This window comes from Nerophis ophidion, linkage group LG06 (assembly GCF_033978795.1).
Source record: "Nerophis ophidion isolate RoL-2023_Sa linkage group LG06, RoL_Noph_v1.0, whole genome shotgun sequence".
NCBI classification, from domain to species: Eukaryota; Metazoa; Chordata; class Actinopteri; order Syngnathiformes; family Syngnathidae; genus Nerophis; species Nerophis ophidion.
The window spans coordinates 2,325,673-2,353,258 of NC_084616.1; the positions used below are offsets into that span (position 1 = coordinate 2,325,673).

A 27,586-nucleotide genomic window follows, 5' to 3' on the forward strand; every position below is an offset into this window, starting at 1 on the left:
ATGTAGGTGTGGGAAAAATCACAAGACTACTTCATCTCTACAGAACTGTTTCATGAGGTCTTTTGATTTTTCCCACACCTACATATATATATACACATATATACATATAAATATACATATATATATACACATACATATATATACATATATATATATGTACAGTATATATATGTATGTGTATATACATATATATACATACATATATATATACTGTACATGTATATATATATATATATATATATATATATATATGTACAGTATATGTACGTGTATATACATATATATATACATATATATATATATATATATATACATGTACAGTCTATATATATATGTATGTGTATATACATATATATATACATACATATATATACTGTACATGTATATATATATATATACACATACATATACTGTACATATATATACATATATATATATACACATGTACAGTATATATATGTATGTGTATATACATATATACATACATATATATATATATATACATACATACATACATACATATACTGTACATATATATACATATATACACATGTACAGTATATATATACATATATGTACATATACATATATGTACATATATATACATACACATATATAATATATATATACATACATATATATATACATACATACATATATATATATATACATACATATATATACATACATACATATATATATATATACATACATATATATACATACATACATATATATATATACATACATATATATACATACATACATACATACATATATATATATATATATATATATGTCTTGATTGGATTATCCGGAGAATAGTGCTCGATACCGTGGTAGAGCGCAATATGTAGGTGTGGGAAAAAAATCACAAGACTACTTCATCTCTACAGATCTGTTTCATGAGGGGTTCCCTCAATCATCAGGAAAATCTCCTGATGATTGAGGGAACCCCTCATGAAACAGATCTGTAGAGATGAAGTAGTCTTGTGATTTTTTCCCACACCTACATATATATATATATATATATATATATATATATATATATATATATATATATACATATATTTATATATTTATTATTAGTGGCTGACGTCAACATTTTTCTTTCTCATTGTGCTTCTTGCTGTTTGCTGGTGTTTTTTTAATTTTTAATATGTCTCGGGCAAATGAAAAAGGAGTCACAGGCCCCAGATTGCCTTTGTGCCATACTTTGAGCACACCAGCTGTTAATGGCCACCATATTCTTAAAACCGTGGTAGATTATCCATCCTATGGTCACATTTGGGACAGGAGTCAGTTTAGGTCAGCATTAAAATCAGCTGTTCACCTGCCAGGTGTTTCCTGTGTGCTATGAAGAGGGATAAACATCCTTCAGCTGCAACAGTCAGTCTGAAGACAGAGAGGCAGATGTGTGTTCAGGACTTTAAAAGCCTGCCTTTTGTCACCCATGTCATAATAATATTTTGTCTTTTTTCTAATGTATTCGCGATCGACCAGTAGGGTCCCAAAGATTGACCCTTGGTATATAAAACATGTTTAGAAGGTTGTAAACAGTTAACTAAGAACATATTTTATTGATAGATAAAAATCCTACTTCATGGAAATTAGAGCCCAGGACCAATTAGGGATTACTGCACAGTGAAATTACTTTAAAAATAGAATTCAAATGTCTGCTTTCAAATGGCATGTAATTGGGCTGTGTGTGTGTGTGTGTGTGCATGCGTGCGTGCGTGTGTGTATGTGTGTGTGTGTGTGTGTGTGTGTGCATCCAGGCAAAAGGAAGTGAAATGATGATTTCAATGCATTGTTCTTCATGCATTATTGCACCTGTGTGACTTACCTTGAGGTCCAGCTTGGTGTTGACTGCATCGCCGGTGTCCTGCTCCATGTCGTCCGACTCGTAGAGAGGATGTCCCGGCACATATTGAGGGGAGCTGGGCGCCACCTTCATTGCGTGATTGTTCGCCGTGGAGCCGATTCCAAAGAAATCCAGGATGACCACCCATGTCTGCAAGGTGATTAAAACGTCCAGGCAGTTAAAGTCAATATCGATGCTTCGTCCCACACTTCCGTAACGGGTGGTGAATTCCGGGTGGTTCTGGTCCACCAGCAACACATTGATGTGGACTAAGGACTCGTCAAACTCTGAGGTGGGCTGAGGGGAGGATGCAGGGTGAGTCGGGGAGGGCGGCGGAGTGCTGGGACAGTCTGGATCCTTCTTGGTTTTGCGATTAGTGGCCAAAGTAGCGGCATGCCTCTGGTAGAGCTGGAAGACATTCTGGGCCTCTTCCATGTGAGAAGGCAGAGAGCGGGGCATGTCAGGGTACTGGACGTTGGATGCTGATGGACAGCTATGAGATAGGTACTCCTTGGGGCTGAATGTGGAAGGCTTTGGAGCTCCACGGGACACCATGAGATGTTTATGCTCAGGGTTCTGCTCCAGGAGATCCTCCATGAGCAGTGAACGCAGAACCAGCTGGACTTCCAACAAATGTGGATGCTCTTTGGTGATGTCTCCCTCCAGGTCACGGAATTGCAGACTGATCAAGCCTTGGGAGCCCTGGGTCAAGTCAGCACTGAGCTGGACCTGCAGTTCTGCAACGTGCACTGTGACTTTCAGCTGAGTGAAGGCAGGAGACTGAGGACCGGGCTTTTGAGACTGCAGAGGCAAAGGAGAGGAGAGCAGTGAGTGCGGCAGGCTGATGTAGGGAGGGTCCTTGGCAAACAGTCCTCCGTGGGGGTCGGGGAAGCGCTGAGGCCTGGTGGAGGAAGGAGTTGGAGGCGGGGGCGTTGGTGGTTGACTGGGTGTAGCTCGCTGCTCCTCAACGACAAATAAATGATCCAGCGTCTGCAGGACCTGTTCATACACAGCCTTGCACAGGAACACCTGCAAGCAGAGAGCCAAGTATTCATGGAGGCACCAAACAACACTCAAAGAGTCCCAATGCTTCATGGTACCTGGCTCACACTAAGTCTGATCTGCACTTAAGTGCACTCCACTTCCCTTCACCCCTGCACTTGAAAGAGGTGAGCTTGGGCTCGCCACTTTCACAAGCTCCTCTCTCTGCCTCCCCTCCCTTCTCCGCCTCTTGTCTCTGCCTTCGTCTGTTCTTGTCGGTTGCATATCCGCAAACATCAAAGTATAGAGGATTTTGCTTTTTTTTTTTTATTGTAGCAACATAGTCGTTAATGTTTTGAAAGCACTAAAGGGACTCTAGTGTGCGCGCACACGTTGACAGTCCAACTTGCCGTTATTGTTGTGTTGTTTTTATAATAAAGAGCTTGTTGATCCATTATCCCCTTGTTATGTTTGTTTGAAATATACATATATACATACATACATACATATATATACACATATATATATATATATATATATATATATATATATATATATATATGTGTATATATATATATATACATACATATATATATATACATACATACATATACATACATACATATATACATATACACACATACATACATATATATATACACATACATATATATATATATATACATATACATACATACGTACACATACATACATACATACATACATACATATATATATATATATATACATACATATATACATACATACACATATACATACATACGTACACATACATACACATATATATATATATATATATATATATATATACATACATACACATATACATATATATATATATATATATATATATATACATATATATATATATATATAAATATATATATATATATATATTAGGGCTGCGAATCTTTGGGTGTCCCACGATTCGATTCAATATCGATTCTTGAGGTGGCGATTCGATTATAAATCGATTTTTTTCGATTCAACGTGATTCTCGATTCAAAAACGACATTTTTCCAATTCAAAAGGATTGTGTATTCATTCAATACATAGATTTCAGCAGGATCTACCCCAGTCTGCTGACATGCTGGCAGAGTAGTAGATTTTTGTAAAACGCTTTTATAATTGTAAAGGACAATGTTTTATCAATTGATTGCAATAATGTCAATTTGTTTTAACTATTAAAGGAAGCAAAAATATGACTTATTTTATCTTTGTGCAAACATTGGACACAGTGTGTTGTCCAGCTTATGAGATGCCATGCAAGTGTAAGCCACTGTGACACTATTGTTCTTTTTTATTATTATTATAAATGTCTAATGATAATGTCAATGAGGGATTTTTAATCACTGCTATGCTGAAATGATAACTAATATTGATACTGTTGTTGATAATATTCATTTTTGTTTCACTACTTTTGTTTTGTTCTGTGTGGTGTTTGTGTCTCCTCTCAATTGTTCTGTTTATTGCAGTTCTGAGTGTTGCTGGCTCAGCTTTGGGGCGGCATGGCGTAGTGGGTAGAGCGGCCGTGCCAGAAACCTGAGGGTTGCAGGTTCGCTTCCCACCTATTGACATCCAAATCGCTGCCGTAGTGTCCTTGGGCAGGACACTTCACCCTTTGCCCCCGTTGCCGCTCACACTGGTGAATGAATGATAAATGAATGATTGGTGGTGGTCGGAGGGGCCGAAGGCGCAAACTGGCAGCCACGCTTCCGTCAGTCTACCCCAGGGCAGGTGTGGCTACTGATGTAGCTTACCACCACCAGGTGTGAATGAATGATGGGTTCCAACTTCTCTGTGAGCGTTTTGAGTGTCTAATAATAGAAAAGCGCGATATAAATCTAATCCATTATTATTGTTATTATTATATACATATATACATTATAGTGTCTTCAAAGTGTGCATTTGTTTTCACTTAAGTAGGGACTAAAGATGCGCGGATAGGCAATTATATCATCCGCAACCGTATCACCAAAGTCGTCATTCACCCGCCGTCCACCCGAACCAACATTTTATCAGAAACGCAACCGCCTGCTGAAATATCATCATCAATCAATCAATGTTTACTTATATAGCCCTAAATCACTAGTGTCTCAAAGGGCTGCACAAACCACTACGACATCCTCGGTAGGCCCACATAAGGGCAAGGAAAACTCACACCCAGTGGGACGTCGGTGACAATGATGACTATGAGAACCTTGGAGAGGAGGAAAGCAATGGATGTAGAGCGGGTCTAATATGATACTGTGAGAGTTCAATCCATAATGGATCCAACACAGTCGCAAGAGTCCAGTCCAAAGCGGATCCAACACAGCAGCGAGAGTCCTGTTCACAGCGGAGCCAGCAGGAAACCATCCCAAGCGGAGGCGGATGTCCCCAGCCGATACACAGGCAAGCAGTACATGGCCACCGGATCGGACCGGACCCCTTCCACAAAGGAGAGTGGGACATAGGAGAAAAAGAAAAGAAACGCCAGATCAACTGGTCTAAAAAGGGAGTCTATTTAAAGGCTAGAGTATACAAATGAGTTTTAAGGTGAGACTTAAATGCTTCTACTGAGGTGGCATCTCGAACTTTTACCGGGAGGGCATTCCAGAGTACTGGAGCTCCAGTAGAAAACGCTCTATAGCCCGCAGACTTTTTTTGGGCTCTAGGAATCACTAATAAGCCGGAGTCTTTTGAAGGCAGATTTCTTGCCGGGACATATGGTACAATACAATCGGCAAGATAGGATGGAGCTAGACCGTGTAGTATTTTATACGTAAGTAGTAAAACCTTAAAGTCACATCTTAAGTGCACAGGAAGCCAGTGCAGGTGAGCCAGTATAGGTATATATGTATGTATATATGTATATAAAGGTATATACAGTATAGGTATATATGTATGTATATATGTATATAAAGGTATATATGTATGTATATATGTATATAAATGTATATACAGTATAGGTATGTATGTATGTATATATGTATATAAAGGTATATACAGTATAGGTATATATGTATGTATATATGTATATAAAGGTATATACAGCACAGGCGTAATGTGATCAAACTTTCTTGTTCTTGTCAAAAGTCTAGCAGCCGCATTTTGTACCAACTGTAATCTTTTAATGCTAGACATGGGGGGACCCGAAAATAATACGTTACAGTAGTCGAGGCGAGACGTAACACAATTATAATGAACACAATTCATAAATGCACAAAATACATCAGAGGTTGGCCACCTTTACCACTCAGAGAGCTATCTAAACCCGTTTCACAGACTAATGAAGACAATGGGGGCCGCTAACGTTCTCGCGATTATACAATTGGCATTCACCCTGATTACAAGAATACGGGCGTGCTGTGAATCCATTGCCTTTGACACCCTCAACAACATGTGCACACCAATTATTAGTCCGTCAACATGTTGTGTGCAGCTTACGCATTCACACGTACAAGATTGAAAGGCATACTGGGTGACACAGAGTACACTGATGGTTGTGATATAAACTATTTTAACACTCTTAGTAATATGCGCCACGCTGTGAAGCCACACCAAACAAGATTGACAAACACATTTTGGGAGAACATCTTCACAGTAACACAACACAACAAATACCCAGAATTCTTTGTATCCGTAACACTTCCTGAATATATTTTACGCCCCCGCGCCCCCAACCCCGCCCACCTTACCGACGCACGGGGTGGAGGGGGGGTGGGAGGGTTTGGTGCTCGGGGTGTCTAAAATAGTCGGGATTTATTATGGATACAAAGGATTCTGGGTATTTGTTGTGTAGCGTTTATGTTGTGTTACTGGGAAGATGCCCACCCGAAATGTGTTTGTCAATCTTGTTTGGTGTGGATTCACAGCGTGGCGCATATTACTAAGAGTGTTAAAATAGTTTATATCACAACCATTAGTGTACTCTGTGTCACCCAGTATGCCTTGCAGTCGTGTGCGTGTTGTTACAGAAACCACACACAACATGATGCTGGACTGACAAACAGATGGTACATGTTGTAGTAGGCGACAATGTCAATGGCTTCATAGCACGCCCTAATACTTATTATCTGGGTGACTGCCGGCAGTCATTCTAGAGAATAATAGCGTCTCCCATTGTCTTCTTCGCTTTGTGACACGGGTCTCAAATGGCTCTTTGAATGGCAAAGGATACCGATCCCAGAACCATGTATTTTAAATATTTCCGGATGGTTCAACCGCCACCCGCCCGAATCTAATTAAAATCTATTTTTTCGTCATGTCACCCGCCCGATCCGCGGACTCCGCGGATGAGACCGCAAACCGTGCATCTCTAGTAGGGACTTTCTTCAAGGCTACAAGCAATTATTCATGTATTTCATGTTTATTCATTATTTATTGTTTCTTATGGAGAACTCTGAGTCACTATACAAACTTTTTGATTTACAAACCATGTTCAAGAACCAAATCCAGGTTTCACTGTATCAATTGTATGTACTTTGGTGTGCGTTCCTGTGGTAATAAATGTTTAAATGATTATCAACAACATCAAAATGTACGTTATTTAACATTTGACACAATACACTTCTTAGTCTAATTTGCAAATATTCATTAATTTCAGTTTGTCCTAGGTGTTTTGCAAGAGTCTGGAAGTAGTCTTTGCCATTAAGTTGAATATGCCAGTCTTCCCCTATGTGTTTATACTGTATGTATTATACGTTTTACACACCAGCTGTTTGATTGAAACACAGACCTTAGTTGTAGTTTTCATTACCAACTTCGGAGGAGTTAAAATCACCATGTAAAATGGCTACTGTTAGTCAGTAGCTTGTACATATATGGCATATCCAAGGTCAATTAGCATTGAGCTACCACCTTTTGAAAAGAAGAGCCTTCTTTCTGAGTGCTTTCTATCAGGTCTGATTTCTTTGTTGGCATGAAATGTACAATATTACTGAGAGGCAAGGGCTTGAGCTGACGTCACAACCAACAAACTGTTGATGTTATGTGAATCGGTACCCGATACTACCTACGTGCCCATAAAAGTACCAAATTTCGTGTGCATCCCTACATATCCAAGCAATTATGCCTCTCGCCAGAGCTCAACGATAACATCCCACCTTGCACAATACATCCATATATAATAACTTGAAAGAAACCACAAAGTATGGAAAGTTGTCTCGAGTTGTTTGAAATGAGGGAGCACAAAGACGTGGAAACATGCCAAAACCCAGTACAATAGAAATGTCCTATTGGGAATGAAAACTCTGTTAAGTTTAATACTGACGACAACTGACCTAGTGGTTTTATTAAACGACTACAAATTGAGATCTTTCATTTGAATAGATACCTGAACAGGTTTGATGAATTTCCCCTCGACTCTCAGTAGTCCTGTGCTCTTGCATGGTTCTTTAGCGCTAAGAAAGGTAAACTGGATATCTTCATGGACGGTGGACTTCTCCAGTGTAAACTGTATCGTGGTGTCTTTTAGTATATGGAAGGCTGGATGAGGGGGAAATGGCATTTTAGTTTGGATAGAAGTTGCGTAGACCAAGTATTACTCATCTCACCTTTTCCTTGGCTGAGGTATTCAAAGAAGTCGTGGCGTGTGAACTGAGGTTCATCCTGACTTCTGTTATGGGACGGTGACGAGCTGCCAGTTTTCTCCACTCTTTGCATCTTCTTCAAAACCAAGTGACCGGTGTTTAGTGAGTACAAGCGGATATCCTTCACAAGCACCTGCAACAGCTCGCCTTCTGACTGCTGGCCAGTGCTAAAGTTCTGGATAGTTATACTGCCCAAGTGCCCGACAAGCAGTTCAGGGTGTCCAGGTTTTCGAGGAATGGACACGACTGGTGATTCGATGTTTATATTTAAGGTCAACTTCACAAAGAAGGTCTCCAAGGTAGATTCAGGCTCCTCCATGGAAATATCCTCCTCGTCCTCCATGGGATAAGCCCAACTTTGACTCTGAGTTCGACTTCTTCGCGAGGGTGTCTCAAAGAGCGAGAACATACCGCTGTACTCGGCCGTCTTTGTGACAAGAACTGTTGACACTTTGGTGGCAGCGCTTTTCAACATAGAGCGGAAATTGTCCTCCACCTCATTAGCGGAAAGACTGAGCTCCATCAAGAACTTGGCTGAGTGGTTATAATGCAAGGATGCCATGTGCAAATGTAAAGTGCAGTCCCCTTGGAAATTCTCCCGCAGTTGAAAATTCAGGGCTTCTGAAGGAGAAAGTTCTTTGTCAGCAAGCAAAGGTAGTCCTTCACAAGTTGAGGAGCTGTCTTCTGCATTGCCGATGCTCACTACAAACTGGCTTCGGCCTCCTTCCTGGGTAAGGTCTACTAACTGCAAGGCACCAAGTGATCCATTGATGTCCATTCGACTGCCTAAGGAAACATTAACCTTGGTGCCGGTGATGCTGGCAGTTGCAATCTTCAAGCCTTTCTTCTCAGCGCCCAACACAGTTCCTGTGGATACCGTTCGAAGGAGAAGGAGGTTAAGTCGATGAATCTCCACAGTTAGCTCTTTGTTGTGATCATAAGTGGACTGGAAAGTTCCATCTTCTTCCTTGGCGTAGGGCTGTACTGCAGGTTGCTGTAATGACGCCGCCCACTGGTTTTCCTCCTTGGGGAAAGACTTTTGGAGGAACTTCAGCAGCTCTACCATGGTCTCGGGGTTCAGAATAATGTCCAAGTTGTTGACCTGCATGCTTATCACCTGAAGGGAACTGTCCAGGTTCATGGAAGGACAGTCTGAACTAACAAATTGGTATTCCAGTTTAATCAGCACCTCTTGATCTTTAAGAAAGGAACTAAGGCCAGACATTCTATCCGTGCGCAAACCCGAAGAGGACTCATTAAGGTGGTTCTGATGCTCAGAAGACCTACTGTCGTATGACATTGGAGAAGATGGCTGGCTTTCCTGAAGACTGCCAGTGGGGATGTCAAAACTGAGATTTTTATGAGAGGACACTAGAAGGTCGAAGTCTGAACCATAGGTTTGCAGGGTGTCCACCAGAAGGAGACCATGGACCGTAAGAGAGACCTCTGCATCATAAGGTCGCTTGACAAAGTGAGCGTTGGTGCCAAATACCTTCAAAACAGATATGTAGCGGCCATCGCTCTCCACACCAAGCTGCATATAGTTGATGTTGAATTCAGCCAGCAGTAGGCGGGATTCCACCAGAACTTCCCTTGTGTGCTGCTCTAATGTCATCACGCTTTGTGTCAAGTTCTTGGCCGAACCTTGTATCTTCCAGGAACTATCCTCTCTCTGAAAGATCTTTTCATGGCGGAGAGTAAGCGGGTCGGGAGACTTGATCCCTTTATCGTGGAGGTTGTCTTCGTTGACTGCTGAACTGCTTAGCCTCGCCAAACAACTCCTCAAAGCAGTCATCTTCTCCAGGTTGACATGGACCTTGAGATCAGGCAGGGTTCCTGAGAGCACAGCCCCTGGGAGCTGGGGGTCGGACGTGTAACGCAGCCTCTGCTCCAGTTGCAACAACACATTAAATTTCTCCACCACATGGGTCGGACCCACTTCACTCTCTTGAAGGTTTTTCCAATTGTCCTTGTAGCGACCAACCATTATCTGCAGATCCTTGAAGGACAAGGAGTATCTTTCATAAAGCTTTCTACAATATGATTTTGTGTTTTCAGGTGAGCCGAGGCTGGGGAGTTCAGGACATTTTGGCCAATCTTTCAGAGGCACTTGAAGCTCAGGTGGAGACTCTGGTGGAGTGCCAAGGGGTGTCTGGTACTCCTCATCACTTAAGTCTTCCCTCTCAAGTGGAGCAGTTTTGAAATCCTTAGAGTCATCTTTCACAAATTGAGAAATTGAAATTGATTATTGAAAAACCGTACAGCATATTTTTGTATTTTTTGTTGAATTTACCAAGGGAGTTTGTGAGCAGAATCCTGCCCAAATCCACGATGACTAACATGGGGTCTCCGGACTGGAAATCATCGGGGAAAATGACCTGTGGTGCACAGATGTCCAGCTTCATCGTCCAACGCTTACTGTTTTCCTACAACAACACAAATGACAATAAAACTTCAACAATTCATCCCCCATTTTTGTCACAACGTTCACCAGTGAGTTTGACTTACAATAAATTCGCCCACAAGAAGCTGATCAATAGTTTGGCGTATTTCTGCCTTGGTCTGCCTTTTCAACTTGTCATACTTCCTTCTGGCAGCCTCCGCCACTTTCAGCTCCAGTTCTGACTGATAGCCAAAACCTGGGTGAGAAATTGCATTGCATAATAATTACTGCCAACAGAAACTTTGGATCACTCCCCAACTGACAAATAAATGAGTCTGATTCCTTAAGTACTTTGGTTTTTCATAGCTAAATGTGTAGTCCCAGGGTCCATGCCCTCTCTCTAATTGGTTATACCTCCTGTACACTGGGGGGCGCCTATTTCCTTTTAGCACAGATATTGTTTTTACGGTTGACCTATGACGTCAAACTAAAACAGGGCAAAAAGCTCTGTAATACAAAACCAAAGGCAGTGAATTTGTCACCTTGTGTATATGGTAAATAAAAACATGATTTGCAAATCCTTTTCAACTTATATTCAATTTAATAGACTGGAAAGACAAGATAGTTAACGTTTGAACTGGAAAACGTTGTTATTTTTTGCAAATGTTAGCTCATTTGGAATTAAATGCCTGCAACATGTTTCAAAAAAGTTGGCACAAGTGGCCAAAGCCATTTATCAACAACACCCAGAAATGCTGCAGGCTTCGCTCGGGCTGAGCTCATCTAAGATAGACTGATGCAAAGTGGAAAAGTGTTCTGGGGCCTGACGAGTCCATCCATCCCATCCATTTTCTACCGCTTATTCCCTTTTGGGGTCGCGGGGGGCGCTGGCGCCTATCTCAGCTACAATCGGGCGGAAGGCGGGGTACACCCTGGACAAGTCGCCACTTCATCGCAGGGCCTGACGAGTCCACATTTCAAATTGTGTTTGGACGTTGTGTCCTCTGGACCAAAGAGGAAAAGAACCACACTGACTGTTGTAGGGTGAAAGTGTGGCAGTCAGCATGTGTGATGGTATGGGGGTGTATTAGTGATTGTTGTAGGGTGAAAGTGTTGTAGTCAGCATGTGTGATGGTATGGGGGTGTATTAGTGATTGTTGTAGGGTGAAAGTGTGGTAGTCAGCATGTGTGATGGTATGGGGGTGTATTAGTGATTGTTGTAGGGTGAAAGTGTTGTAGTCAGCATGTGTGATGGTATGGGGGTGTATTAGTGATTGTTGTAGGGTGAAAGTGTGGTAGTCAGCATGTGTGATGGTATGGGGGTGTATTGGTGATTGTTGTAGGGTGAAAGTGTTGTAGTCAGCATGTGTGATGGTATGGGGGTGTATTAGTGATTGTTGTAGGGTGAAAGTGTTGTAGTCAGCATGTGTGATGGTATGGGGGTGTATTAGTGATTGTTGTAGGGTGAAAGTGTTGTAGTCAGCATGTGTGATGGTATGGGGGTGTATTAGTGATTGTTGTAGGGTGAAAGTGTTGTAGTCAGCATGTGTGATGGCATGGGGGTGTATTAGTGATTGTTGTAGGGTGAAAGTGTTGTAGTCAGCATGTGTGATGGTATGGGGGTGTATTAGTGATTGTTGTAGGGTGAAAGTGTTGTAGTCAGCATGTGTGATGGTATGGGGGTGTATTAGTGATTGTTGTAGGGTGAAAGTGTTGTAGTCAGCATGTGTGATGGTATGGGGGTGTATTAGTGATTGTTGTAGGGTGAAAGTGTTGTAGTCAGCATGTGTGATGGTATGGGGGTGTATTAGTGATTGTTGTAGGGTGAAAGTGTTGTAGTCAGCATGTGTGATGGTATGGGGGTGTATTAGTGGCCAAGGCATGGCTAACTTACACATCTGTGAAGGCACCATTAATGCTGAAAGGTACATACAGCTTTTGGAGCAACATATGTTGTTATCATGGACGCCCCTGCTTATTTCAGCAAGACAATGCCAAGCCAGTTGTTACGACAGCGTGGCTTCATAGTAAAAGAGTGCGGGTACTAGACTGGCCTGCCTGTAGTCCAGACATTGAAAATGTGTGAAGGGAGACTGTTGAACAACTTAAGCTGTACATCAAGCAAGAATGGGAAAGAATTCCACTTCAAAAATGTGTCTCCTCAGTTCCCAAACCTGCACTGAGTGTTGTTCAAAGGAAAGGCCATGTAACACACTGGTAAAAATGCCTTTTTTGACATGTGTTGCTGCCATTACATTCTAACTTCGTGATTATTTGCAAAAAATAAGAAAGTGTCCCAGTGTGAAGATGAAATATCTTGTCTTTGCAGTCTATTCAATTGAATATAAGTTGAAAAGGATTTGTTGTATTCTCTTTGTATTTAGCATTTACATAACGTGACAACTTTACTGCTTTTGGGGTTTGTATTACAACTAATGGCTATGCTGATGTTAAATAACAGACATGATGAAGAAATGATCTTAGACATCACCAGGAACATGACACTAGCACCGAGAAGGTAGTTGCTGGGTGTGGGTCCTGAGCAAAGACTGGTGGGAGAAAGTGGTCCTGAAGGAACTTTCTGACTCAGAATGGAAAGAAAACTTTCCAATGTCTCAAAGTTTGTCCAAATAACTCTGAGGATTGATGGACGGAGTTTTAAGTCTGAAGTAAAATACCACATACCTGCTTCATTCTCTTCCACCTCTCTCATATTTGTTATAAAGTCCAAATGAAGCCAGCATTCTCCATTTCCTTAGCTACCTTTTTAAATACATCCTGTTTGTATTCCTCCCATCAATGTACTTCCGAATGTTCTGTTCTTTCCATTTGTGAAGCAAACTCTAGTTGTTGCCTATGTTTTTGATTAAAGGGCTTTAGCTTCTGAGTTATATCCAGCGCCTTGAGACTGGTGCAACATGAAGGCCGCACACGCACACACACACACACACACACACACACACACACACACACACACACACACACACACACACACACACACACACACACACACACACACACATGAGAAAACTGGTTTTCAATCACATAATCTGGGTATTTTCAAAAGATAAACAGGATCAGATTAAGGTGTTTCCATGGATTGTAAAATGCCAATTTCGAGCATCAAATTAATTGAGTGCATGGAAACATCGTTGCTTCATACCCGACTATACAGACACACAACCCAACCCCAAAATGCAAGTCATTCGGATTTACCAGAGGAATGGACTCGTCCTTTGTAGAAGAACTCTGTGACTTTCTTGATGGCCTGTGGGTTGTAGATGATGTTCAGTGGGCTGGTGTTCACCTCCAGTCTTCTTTCGAACTTGGACCTCACAGGATTACGCTCATAAAGCATTTCAAAGACCGGAGAGGAACAGCACTCTGCAAGTCAACGAGGACCATGGGAGAATGAAATATCCAGTGATAGTTGTGAAGTGAATTATATATTTATATTTATATTTATAGTTGTGTGTTTAATACACTGGCCAGATAGTCAGTGACTGTTAGCAAAGAAGAAGCTTACCAGAGGTGCTGCTGGCCTGGCCAGATGTCTGCTTTACAGCGATGACAACCTTGTCCTGCAAATCATAACATCATCATCATCATGTGACCACGTTATTTTATGAGGTCCACCACATTATTTTATGAAGTCCACCACATTATTTTATGAGGTCCACCACATTATTTTATGAGGTCCACCACGTTATTTTATGAGGTCCACCACGTTATTTTATGAGGTCCACCACGTTATTTTATGAGGTCCACCACGTTATTTTATGAGGTCCACCAGATTATTTTATGCGGTCCACCTTATTAGTGTATGCGGTCCACCACATTAGTTTATGTGGCTAACTGCATCATTTCATGTGGTCTGCCACATGAATTCATGTGGTCTAGCACATTATTTCAGGTGGCCCGCCATATGATTTTACATTGTCCGGCACTTTATTTTAGGTGTCAAACCACACCTTTTTTTTTGTGGCCCGGTACATTATATTATGTGACCTGCCACAATATTCAAGGTGGCCTACTTTATCACTATACATAGCCCATCACATCATTTAACGTGGCCCACAGCATCATTTAACGTGGCCCACAGCATCATTTAATGTGGCCCACAGCATCATTTGATGTGGCCCACAGCATCATTTGATGTGGCCCACAGCATCATTTGATGTGGCCCACAGCATCATTTGATGTGGCCCACAGCATCATTTAAGTGGCCCACAGCATCATTTAAGTGGCCCACAGCATCATTTGACGTGGCCCACAGCATCATTTGACGTGGCCCACAGCATCATTTGACGTGGCCCACAGCATCATGTTATGTGGCCCACAGCATCATTTGACGTGGCCCACAGCATCATTTGACGTGGCCCACAGCATCATTTGACGTGGCCCACAGCATCATTTGACGTGGCCCACAGCATCATTTGACGTGGCCCACAGCATCATTTGACGTGGCCCACAGCATCATTTGACGTGGCCCACAGCATCATTTGACGTGGCCCACAGCATCATTTGACGTGGCCCACGGCATCATTTGACGTGGCCCACGGCATCATTTGACGTGGCCCACGGCATCATTTGACGTGGCCCACGGCATCATTTGACGTGGCCCACAGCATCATTTGACGTGGCCCACAGGATCATTTGATGTGGCCCACAGGATCATTTAACGTGGCCCACAGGATCATTTAACGTGGCCCACAGGATCATTTAACGTGGCCCACAGCATCATTTAACGTGGCCCACAGCATCATTTAACGTGACCCACAGCATCATTTAACGTGGCCCACAGCATCATTTAACGTGGCCCACAGCATCATTTTATGTGGCCCACATTATAATTTAACGTGGCCCACATTATAATTTAACGTGGCCCACCACTTGACTTTACATAGCCTGTGAAAGGCAGGAATAACAAATCACTTTTTGGCTGGATGTAATTGTTATTTAAAAGTTGCCAGAAGAAAAGATCCATGCATGCATGATGTTTCACACGTTCATATTATCTGATCACACAGCAAGATATTCTAAGCATTTTCTTGGGGTTATTAGAATAAAAACTTAAATATCTGCTTTTGACCTTGACTTACAATTCTTAGGCAAGTTATCCATTAGTAAAAATATCTAAGAATCAAAAACATGTGCCTCTGCAAATTGTGGTAGAAGGCTATTTTTTGTACAGAACTTGTATATTTATTCAGTCTTACATGCAGGACTAGTATATTTATTCAGTCGTACATGCAGGACTAGTATATTTATTCAGTCTTACATGCAGGACTAGTATATTTATTCAGTCGTACATGCAGGACTAGTATATTTATTCAGTCTTACATGCAGAACTAGTATATTTATTCAGTCTTACATGCAGAACTAGTATATTTATTCAGTCTTACATGCAGGACTAGTATATTTATTCAGTCTAACATGCAGAACTAGTATATTTATTCAGTCTTACATGCAGAACTAGTATATTTATTCAGTCTTACATGCAGGACTAGTATATTTATTCAGTCTTACATGCAGGACTAGTATATTTATTCAGTCTTACATGCAGGACTAGTATATTTATTCAGTCTTACATGCAGAACTAGTATATTTATTCAGTCTTACATGCAGGACTAGTATATTTATTCAGTCTTACAAACAGAACTAGTACATTTATTCAGTCTTACATGAGGGCAGCCATAGTTGCCAGGTGGTTGTCAAAAGGCATCATTTATCAATTAGTGCTTACCAGTTTGGGAGACACCAGTACTGGGAAGATTGTGCCATGAGTAGTCAGGTCTCTAAGGAATAATCCGCCCAGTTTTACAGACAGTAGAGAAGACTCTGAGCGGGGCAAAGACTCCACAACAACCTGCACGCCTGTGGAGGACAAAACAAGTTCAGTTCATAACAGAACTTGCTTAAGTGATATCCTTCTGAGGAGAAGTGGACATTTGGCTCTATTTCCTTTGCCAGAGTTACACCTTTGGGAAAAGGTCCCTCTTATATATCTCAGAGATATCGGCAGATGTCTCTGCATCAACTCGGACCTTGACTTCCTTGCTTGTAATCATTTGGTGAGCAGACAGGAATACATACCAACATCTCCTTACCTGAAACTTCCAGCTGGATGACTCCACTCTCATGCAGGGTCTCCTCTCGGCCTTCTTGATGAAACAGAGTGATGCTACCTTTCTCCAGCAAGAAGTCCAGTCGGGCAAACAGGTAATCTCGCCTGGTAAACGTGTTCAGAGTCTGGGAGTCCTCCAACGGGTCAAACAAGTCATCGGTTTCTGCTGGAGAAAGGAACGGGGTCATTAGTCATGTTCGATAAATAATAGGGAACAATTCACTCCATTCTAATTTTGAAGCATCTTTTACAGTGTTTCTAATTGGGTGTGTGCTGATACAACCTTTTCCCATCCAAAATAATATCCACATTGAGCTGATACGATATCATTCATTATTTTGTCCTATGGAAGGCTAGACAAGACTTGATCAGGTGAAACGAGTCAAACAGAGAACAACGGTAGCTACGAAAAACCTCTACTTATTATTTACCGTCTGGAATGGACGTATGCTGTCTTTAAGTTGAAGTGGGGCGGTAATTATTTCTGGGCAGTAAGTTGAATGATGAGCACACATTTGTTACTGCATACTTCCTAATGTGGGACTTACCTGACATTTAAAGGGTCCTTAGAAATCAGTTGAAGTCAAACCAGTCATCCTCTAAACCAGTGTGTTTCAACCACTGTGCCGCAGCACACCAGTGTGCCGTGAGATACACTCTGCTGTGCCGTGGGAGATTATGTCATTTCACCTATTTGGATGGCTATGGAGAACGAAACTAAAACTGAACTGGCTACAAAATAAACAAAAACAGAATGCTGGATGACAGCAAAGACTTACAGCGTGTGGAGCAAATATATACATATATATATATACATATACATCCGTACATGACTTGACCATCAACAATGTCCCCACAAAGAAAGATAGCGTCCGCACAACTGAAATAGTCTTGATTGCTAAAACAAAGCGGGTGTGGGGAAAAGCGCTCAAAGGAAGACATGAAACAACTACAGGAAAAAAAAAAAAAAAGAGAAAAAAAACAGCAAAATAAGACCGCAAGAAAAGAAGTAAAACACTACACACAGGAAAAGAGCAAAAAAGTGCAAATAAGTCAGGGTGTGATGTGATGCTATGCAGAACTAAACTAAAACTGAACTGGCTACAAAGTAAACAAAAACAGAATGCTGGACGACAGCAAAGACTTACTGTGGAGCAAAGACAAAGTACATCCCAACATGACAATCAACAATGTCCACACAAAAACAACTGAAATATTCTTGATTGCTAAAACAAACTAGAATTATTGTTCAAAGGAAGACTTGAAACTGCTACAGGAAAATACCAGAAAAAGAGAAAAGGTCACCAAAATAGGAACGCAAGACAAGAAGTAAAACACTACACACAGGAAAAGAGCAAACAAGTGCAAATAAGTCAGGGTGTGATGTGACAGGTGGTGACAGTACACCTACTTTGAGACAAGACCTACAGTCATGCATGCTTATTATGCTTTAAACCAGGGGTCACCAACACCAGGTCGCCCGTAAGGACCAGATGAGTCGCCCGCTGGCCTGTTCTAAAAATAGCTCAAATAGCAGCACTTACCAGTGAGCTGCCTCTATTTTTTAAATTGTATTTATTTACTATCAAGCTGGTCTCACTTTGCTCGACATTTTTAATTCTAAGAGAGACAAAACTCAAATAGAATTTGAAAATCCAAGAAAATATTTTAAAGACTTTATCGTCACTTGTTTAAATAAATTATTTTATTTTTTTACTTTGCTTCTTATAACTTTCAGAAAGACAATTTTAGAGAAAAAATACAACCTTAAAAATGATTTTAAGATTTTTAAACACGTATACCTTTTAACATTTTAAATTCCTTCCTCTTCTTTCCTGACAATTTAAATCAATGTTCAAGTATTTTTGTTTTTATTGTAAAGAATAATAAATACCTTTTAATTTAATTCTTCATTTTAGCTTCTGTTTTTTCGACAAAGAATATTTGTGAAATATTTCTTCAAACTTATTACAATTAAAATTCTGAAAAATTATTCTGGCAAATCTAGAAAATCTTTACATCAAATTTAAATCTTAATTCAAAGTCTTTTGAATTTCTTTTAAAATTTTGGTTCTGGAAAATCTAGAAGAAATATATAAGTTGTTATATATTCTAACAAAGTGCAGATTGGATTTTAACCTATTTAAAACATGTCATCAAAATTCTAAAATTAATCTTATTCAGGAAAAATTACTAATGATGTTCCATAAAATATTTTTTTATTTTTTTTATAAAGATTCGAATTAGCTAGTTTTTCTCTTCTTTTTTTCGGTCGAATTTTGAATTTTAAAGAGTCGAAATTGAAGATAAATAAACTATGTTTCAAAATTTAATTTTCATTTTTTTCCTCTTTTAAACCGTTCAATGAAGTGTTTTTTTTCATCATTTATTCTCTACAAAAAACCTTCCGTAAGAGGAAAAAAGGGTTAGGATTAGGGTTAGGGTTAGGGGTAGGCGCCAGCGCCCCCCGCGACCCCGAAAGGGAATAAGCGGTAGAAAATGGATGGATGGAAAAGGAAAAAAAATGTACGACGGAATGACGGACAGAAATACCCATTTTTTTATATATATATATATCTAGATTTATTTATTAAAGGTAAATTGAGCAAATTGGCTATTTCCGACAATTTATTGAAGTGTGTATCAAACTGGTAGCCCTTGGCATGAATCAGTAGCCAAGAAGTAGCTCCTGCTTTCAAAAAGGTTGCTGACCCCTGCTTTAAAGTCACATCCAACAATTCCAACGACGACTTTTTACTGTCAACTGAGTTTCCTGTTTTAATGTTTTCTGCTGGTGGTGTGCCTCTGCATTTTTTCAATGAACAAAATTGTGCCTTGGCTCCAAAAAGGTTGAAAAACACTAATCTAACAGATGAACCTCTCAATTGTAAAACTATGATTATTCCACCTGTGGTGTTATTGTTTGTCTGGTGTCCATATTGTCTGTCTTTTTCTACCTGCCTTAGGACAATGGAAGTAATTGAGTTTTTGCCCTAATTCCTAATTATTTATGTTGAAACAGTTTAGTTTTTTTGCTGACACATTGATGAATATGTACTGTCCTGATTGAAATAAATGAATAAAAAAAATCTATAAATACAACATGCTTCTGGCTTGGAGACTTTGTACGTGTAAGTAATATGCAACTCTTATTAATGATACTTATTTTTGTTCAATTTAATTGTTAGTTTTTCCTTGCGGTTGTGCTATAATTATGTGTAAGTTATCACCTAATTCTTATGCTTAAAGGCCGTTGCTATAGTTATTATCAATTGTGCTGAAGTTGTACTTTTCTGTCCGTGCAAAGCCAGTCGTCTCCAATCAGTGTTTGCTTCCAGAATCAGCCTGCTGACTGCCAAGGGCGTACATCGAGTGCCGTGACGCATACAGAGCAGAGACAGGGCGATATCATGAGTGTCAGCATATTTGCATTTCATGAATAGTTACCCCATTCCTTCAGAGGCAGCCTCAGTGTTGTAACCAGGGACCTCGTAGGCAGGATTTTAGAGTGTAGGTTGGTTCAGTAACTAAAGTACAGCCCAAAAACGTCTCTCCTCATTGAGCCAAATTGAACTCTGTCTCTGCATGATTCCTTGCTTCTTGTCTGTTTAATAGATGTCATCAGTGTTTGAACCTGACAGGTTGACATAGCATGTACACTTTTGCTATTGTGTGCTTCGCTGTTGTGTAGCTGTCAGTTCCTCAAACATTTGCCTTTTGTAAACGACTTGATTAAAACAGCAGAAAGGACCGCTCTTGTGTGCTTTTAGGAGGACATTTAGATGTCCAGCTTTTCACGAGTGCCTCACCCAGAATATCCCAGGAAGACGGGCTTGGCAGAAGCACCTCGGGGCCTCGGTCTGGTTCCAGAGAATCTCCATACCAGCCACCCCAGCCAGGAAACCAGGACTGCAGGTACTGGATCATGCCGGAGCTTCCACTCTTAGGGATAGTTGTGGTGGGTGGACAAGGCTGCGGCTCACTGCTGGCCTCTTGAACATTCTGTGTGAGGAAGTTAAAAGAGTTGAAACTTTAATAGGACGTCATATTGTCAGTCACTTCCTGTCTGAGTTGTCCAATCTCACCTCAACAATTTCTTCCTGCTCTCGAAACCATTCGTGGACAATCTCCCTGAGACTCTGCAGTTCCTCCAATGTTTGCTCCTCTTCTACTCGCTCAAGTTCACTCTAAGTGACAAGAGCAAAAACATAGATGGAAGAAAGATGCATGGTGTACAAAAGAGTGGTTGGAGTACCATTCCCTCCACCTACTAATCAAATGCCCAGTAGAAAACAACCTTGGCTTTGTTTCCCCTACACACGTCTCCGGTGCTTGCCATGCAGCAATTTATTGGAGTGGGGCGGCATGATTAAATGTGGACCGCTATGAATAGATTTGGCGCTACCTGTTAGGTGGGGTATGCATCATAACGCCGATCCAAATTCCCACAGGGTACGGACTAAAAGTGAAAGACAGGAAGTGTTTCTTGCATCAAATATACATATACATATAAATGTACATCAGATAGGACAGGCTAACCTCCTCCAACTTCCGAACTATGGGAGACTGGGCTTTCTCCTCCGCCGCTCCAGGTCAGTGGAACGCTCTCCCTGACCACCTGAGGGCACCACAGACTGTGGATGCTATCAAAAAAGGCTTAAAACCCCTTCTTTTTTACATATATGCATATATGTGTGCAAGTTCTAGCTATTAGGCTGTTGTGGTTTTTATTTTTTTTACCATTTATTTTACTTGTTGGGGGCAGCTATTTGTGGTTCTAGCGGGTTTTTTTCAAAATGCACTGTAGCACTTTGAGGTTGTTTGCTCAATGTAAAGTGCTTTTACTAAAAAAATCTATTATTATTATTATTATTATTATTAAACATAAGCGGTCAGAAAAGGGCAAGTATTTGCAGTGGAAGCGGAACTCCAGACATGCAGAAATAAAATAAACACGACTACAACAGCAAAATAGAGCAAAAAGGCATAGTGTGATCAGAAGTGTTAATACTTATAACCAGGAGTGTAAAAGGAAATAGATTTTCGAATTACGTAATTCTTCATCGTAATGATTTTTAATCAATTGAAAAAATATATTTAAAAAATCTGTCCTGTTCAGCCACACAGATGAATCATATAGTAGGTTCTAGATCAGGGGTGCTCACACTTTTTCTGCAGGCGAGCTACTTTTCAATTGACCAAGTCGAGGAGATCTACCTCATTCCTATTTATAATTTATATTTATTTATTTGTGAAAAAGACATTTTTGTTAACAAGTTAATGGTGTTTAATGATAATACAAGCATGTTTAACACACATAGATTCCTTTCTTTCATGAAGACAAGAATATAAGTTGGTGTATTACCTGATTCTGATGACTTGCATTGATTGGAATTAGACAGTGGTGCTGATAACGTCCACATTTTCAAATGGAGGAAAAAAAAAAGTCCTCCTTTCTGTCCAATACCACATGAAAGTGGTTGGATTTGGCATCTCATTTGTCCAACTTGCATACGCGTTTTTAAACACTTTGTTATGAGAGTAGCATATGTGTGTGGCCCTTTAATGTCTGGCAGCAGGTGAGTGACGTCAGTGACTGTGCGGGTGGGCAAGCAAGTGAGAAAGCGCTCGCTGAGGGCGGGGGAGAAATACATTGGCATCAAACTCCGTAGCTTGCTAGCTTTCTGAGACTCTTATTTTGTTAGCACAGGCAGGATGAAACAGGTCTTTTATGGTGAAGACAGGAACTGTGCAGTCGGTCTTTAGAGTTTTGACAGTAGGTACGGAGTCTCTAGAAATAAAATGTGTTTCTCTGCGTCCGCCCTGTTAGTGATTTTTTTCTTAAATATGAGCTCGCAGCAGCCAGCGTCATCTCACAAGATCCTCGGGTGCCGAGAATGTCAAACAACTGACGAAAGTGAAGTCTTGGTATGATTGATGATTGCTCATTTTTATGTCTATTTTTTAATGCCTGGCTTGAGATCGACTGACACACCCTCCGAGATCGACCAGTCGATTGCGATCGACGTAATGCCCACCCCTGCACTAGATGATATACATCTGTTCTACACATTGACTTTAAGTTAAGTTAAAGATAGTCACACACATACTAGATGTGGCAAAATGATTCTCTGCATTTGACCCATCACCCTTGATCACCCCCTGGGAGGTGAGGGGAGCAGTGAGCAGCAGTGGTGGCCGTTATCATTTTTGGTGATTTAACCCCCAATTCCAACACTTGATGCTGAGTGCCAAGCAGGAAGGTAATGGCTCCCATTTTTATAGTCTTTGGTATGACTCACAACCTACCCATCTCAGGGCGGACACTCTAACCACTGGAAAAGAGAAGTGTTGGATACTTCTCTTGTAGCCTTATTTGTATTTGACTTTATTAAATGTTTGGCAAGATTGTATTCAAACAAACCAGTCTTATTTTTATAACATAGAACTTGATCAGAGCTGCTTGTCTATTTTACCTGATGTAAATGACTTAACTCAAATAGAAGAAATGGTGTGCTTGCTGAGGACATTTAGATGTCAACTGTCAGAGATATTCAACGCAAGCTGATATAATCCAACTTTTGCTCATCATATCCCCGCAATATACGACATCTTTATGGAATGGGGACACTCCTGGGCCTCCTAACAGGGGTGCAACGGTACAGGTGAACTCACGGTATGGTATTACCTCTATGTTAACAGTCTAGTACCTCTTCCTGGGGACTCAATGGGACTCCTTTGAGTTTCCTGAAGTATAGGCTGGTGTAAGTCTGAACATCCCGTGCACGCTGGAGGGCAAAAGTCCAACTTCCTCTACGCCTCTGTTCCCTGATCTCACTTAGGTTTGCCTGGATGGCAAACATCCACCATTGCTTGCAGCTGGGAAAAAAAATGAAAATAAAGTTCGTTATTTTATCGCCGTCAAATATTTGCGATGCAAACAGAGTAACTAGTGGATTTGCTACCACACCTCTCATACAGTTCTGAAAATGTAACATACGTACGAAGCTCTGTCTTACTTTCCAGAGATGGGGCAGTTGGGTCTCCACTTTCGGTAAAGCATCTCCCTTTCCCGGCGGTACAGTTCCTTGAGGAATGCCATGAGCTGTTGGTACTGGACCTGACAGAACACAATGACCCAGATGAGGCTATATAAATGACGTTGGTATGGTTTTATAATATGAGCTAATTGGCACACCAAGCAGCGGTATAAACTGATGATACTGGAACAGTACAAACTGATGTCTTTCAAACGTGCAAAAACGGAAATGGATAATGTACAGTGGTGGTCAAAAGTGTACATACATGTGTAAAGAACATCATGTCATGGCTGACTTGACTTTCCAATCATTTCTACAACTCTTATTTGTTTGTGATGTAGTGATTGGAGCACATACTTGTCGCTCACAAAAAACATTCATGAAGTTTACTTCTTTTATGAATTTATTATGGCTCTACTGAAAATGTGAGCAAATGTGCTGGGTCAAAAGTATACATACAGCAGCATACATGACCAATGTTGGTGATGTAGAAAAGTTACAATCAAATCAAATGAACTTCATGGCATGGCCTCTTAACTTCATGTGAGTGATTATGATTGTTGACTTCGCTGAGCCCATTTAAATGTGGCTCATGTGATAGAGTCATTAGACTCGCTTACAAACGCCACGATCGGAAAGTCAAAGGATCTCAGCACAGATCTGAAATAACTAATCATTGACTTGAACAAGTCAGGAAAGTCACTTGGAGCCGTTTTAAAAGCAGCTTAAGGTCCCAAGAGCAACTGTGCAGACAATTATTGGTAAGTAAAAAGTGCAAGGCACAGTTTTGTCACTGCCACAATCAGGAAGAAAACGCAAGCTATCACCTGCGGCTGAGAGAAAATTGGTCAGGATGATCAAGAGTCAAGCGAGAACCAGCAAAAAGCAGGTCTGCAATGAATTGGAAGCTGCCGGAACACAGGTGTCAGCGTCCACAGTCAAGCATCGCCATGGACTGAGAGGCTACCATGCAAGGAGGAAGCCCTTGCTCCAGAAGCCACACCTTAAAGCTCCTATAAAGCTCTTTGTCACATGGACAAAGATAAGAAAAAAATGGAGCTGTTTGGCCACAATACCCAGCAATATGCTTGGAGGAGAAAAGGTGAGGCCTTTAATCCCAGGAACACCATACCTCCTATCAAGCATGGTGGTCATTGTCCCCCAAACAAAGGTCAAAAGTGGTAAAGGAATAGCTAAATCAGGCTAGAACAGGGGTAGGGAACCTATGGCTCTAGAGCCAGATGTGGCTCTTTTGATGACTGCATCTGGTTCTCGGATAAATCTGAGCTGACATTGCGTAACATAATAAGTAATGAATAATTCCACTTGTAAGAAGTGTTAAAAATAATGTTCAAAACATAAAACATTCTCATGCATTTTTAGTCCATCCATCCGTTTACTACCGCACCTGTTCAAGAAGTTGCGTTAAGTTATTTAATTATTATTAGTTAGTGTGGGGATTGCCCTCCTGGGGGTTCTTCAGACCACCAAGCACCGACATGAGAGCCCGTTTCAGGGTTACACTATTGTTTAATTTTTCAATAAGTCTCTCAGTTGCTTTCCAGCAATTGAATTGTTCTCTTTCGTTCTCGCTCGCGCTCTGGCTCCAGCCCCGACCCCGTCTCTCCTCCTGGCTGCTGCTTATAACAGAGCAACAGGTGATTAGATAACAGGGCCCAGGTGGGCCATCTACGCAGCTCTCGCTGATTTCGAGGCCGATCCTGGCACACCCCAGTTTGCTGCAGGCCCGCGGGCCACGCCCCCTCCACAGTTAGCTTCAGAATAACAATGTTATTACAGAGAATAAGAGACCTATTATACTCTAGAAATGTTGGTCTTACTTAAAAATACACGCGTTTAGTTGTGTTCAGTGTTAGAAAAAATATTATATGGCTCTTACGGGAAGACATTTTAAAATATTTGGCTTTTTGGCTCTCTCAGCCAAAAAGGTTCCTGACCCCTGGGCTAGAATGAAGGTTTTAGAATGGATTTCCTAAAGTCCTGACTTAAACCTGTGGACAATGCAGAATAAACAAGTCCGTGTCACACATTTAGCTGAACTGCAACAATTTTGTAGTGAAAAATTCAAGCAGAAGCTTGTGGATGGCTACCAAAAGCCCCTTATTGCAGGTAAACTTGCCAAGGAACATGTAAGCAAATATTAACATTCCTGTATGTATACTTTTGACCCTTACATTTTCAGTAGAGCCATAATACATTCATACAAGAAGCAAACTTCATAAATGTTTTTGTGAGAAACAAGTATGTGCTCCAATCACTACATCACAAACAAATTAAAGCTGCAAGCAGCGTTGGTCGGGTCCGCCGTTGGCCGCCGCCGCCGTGTCCCGAGTCCCGATCTTAGTCAAACCAACATAGAGGTTTTTATTCCATGTCTATACGACATTTCTAACAGAAGTTACATGCAGTTTTGTCTGGGTTTTTTCCTAGAGGGCGCTAAGCGCAAGTTAGATTTTTGGGGTTTGGTTTTTTTGTTAGTTGGCAGTTTTTGCCAGTCCTGATGTGTGTGCAAAATTTGGTGAGTTTTGAAGCATGTTAAGGGGGTGAAATTACGGATCGGCGATTCTGGATGTTGTTGATAAATGGCTTTCGGTCTGCATAACAGAGCTTTAACTTGCACTTTGAAGCATTTTAAGTAGGTCAAATTACAGCTCAAAGAGGCAAAAACGTCATTTTTTAGGAAAATTTGCGCAGGGGTTCTTTGAAGGCGCGTAAAATCCAAACCGGAGAACTTATCAAAACTTTGATCAATACTTTTAATCAGAAGGGTTCAAACTCTCCTGTGCGAGTTTGAAGCCGAAACGACAAACGCACTGGGAGAAGTGTCGATTTGAAAAAGGTGACGGGTTTTCACAAAACTTTTATTTTGAAGGGGCAATTTTTAACTTCCTGTTGATTTTTGCCGAAGGATGTAAATTATCGAAATGTAGGTCTAAGTCAGACCTACCTAGAAGTTTTTGTTTCATGTCTTTCCGGCATTCCTACCGGAAGTTACAAGCAGTTTTGTCTGTGGTTTCTTCCTGGAAGCAGTTTTTTCTGTGTTTTATTGAAAAATTGCGCTAGAGCGCAATTTTGAGTTTTATTATTATTTTTTTTCATTAGATCGCAATTTTTGCCAGTCCTGATGTGTCTGCCAAGTTTGGTGAGTTTTGAAGCATTTTAAGGGGGTCAAATTGCAGCTCAAAGAGGCAAAAATAGCATTTTTTGCGAAAATTTTGCTTTGAATGAGTTTTTGCCAAATTTCTGTTGATTTTGGGTATAGGCATTTCTAATGGGGAATCTAGGTTTAAGTCACCCCTACATAGAGGTTTTTGTTCCATGTCTTTACGACATTCCTAACGGAAGTTACAAGCAGTCTGTTTTTTTTTTTTCGTAGGGGGCGCTAGCGCGCATTTTTCATTTTTGGGGTTTGGTTTTTTTATTAGATGGCAATTTTCGCCAGTTCTGATGAGTGTGTGAAATTTGGTGAGTTTTGGAGCATGGTCAGTGGGTCAAATTAAGGTTCAAAGAGGCGGCGGAATAATAATAATAATAATAATAAAACGCTACAGATTCAATAGGGTCCTTGCCATGGCA

At 40.8% G+C, this 27,586-nt stretch overlaps 1 protein-coding gene across 6 annotated transcripts in view; it reads right to left on the reverse strand.

Annotated features, from left to right (window-relative positions):
- vps13d (vacuolar protein sorting 13 homolog D) overlaps positions 1–27,586 on the reverse strand; it is a 181,537-nt gene that overhangs the window by 129,554 nt on the left and 24,397 nt on the right. For 5 of the 6 annotated variants that reach the window (XM_061902439.1, XM_061902437.1, XM_061902436.1 and 2 more), the window contains exons 10-22: positions 23,969–24,069; positions 23,660–23,828; positions 21,035–21,136; positions 20,759–20,951; positions 16,933–17,115; positions 16,569–16,699; positions 14,349–14,403; positions 14,039–14,206; positions 10,948–11,078; positions 10,733–10,865; positions 8,404–10,656; positions 8,184–8,335; positions 1,847–2,893 (exon numbers count right to left, since the gene is read on the reverse strand). In XM_061902439.1, the coding sequence (XP_061758423.1) occupies positions 1,847–2,893; positions 8,184–8,335; positions 8,404–10,656; positions 10,733–10,865; positions 10,948–11,078; positions 14,039–14,206; positions 14,349–14,403; positions 16,569–16,699; positions 16,933–17,115; positions 20,759–20,951; positions 21,035–21,136; positions 23,660–23,828; positions 23,969–24,069 (4,818 nt within the window). The remainder of the gene's footprint in view (positions 1–1,846; positions 2,894–8,183; positions 8,336–8,403; positions 10,657–10,732; positions 10,866–10,947; positions 11,079–14,038; positions 14,207–14,348; positions 14,404–16,568; positions 16,700–16,932; positions 17,116–20,758; positions 20,952–21,034; positions 21,137–23,659; positions 23,829–23,968; positions 24,070–27,586) is intronic. The other variant, XM_061902435.1, reaches the window with a different exon arrangement.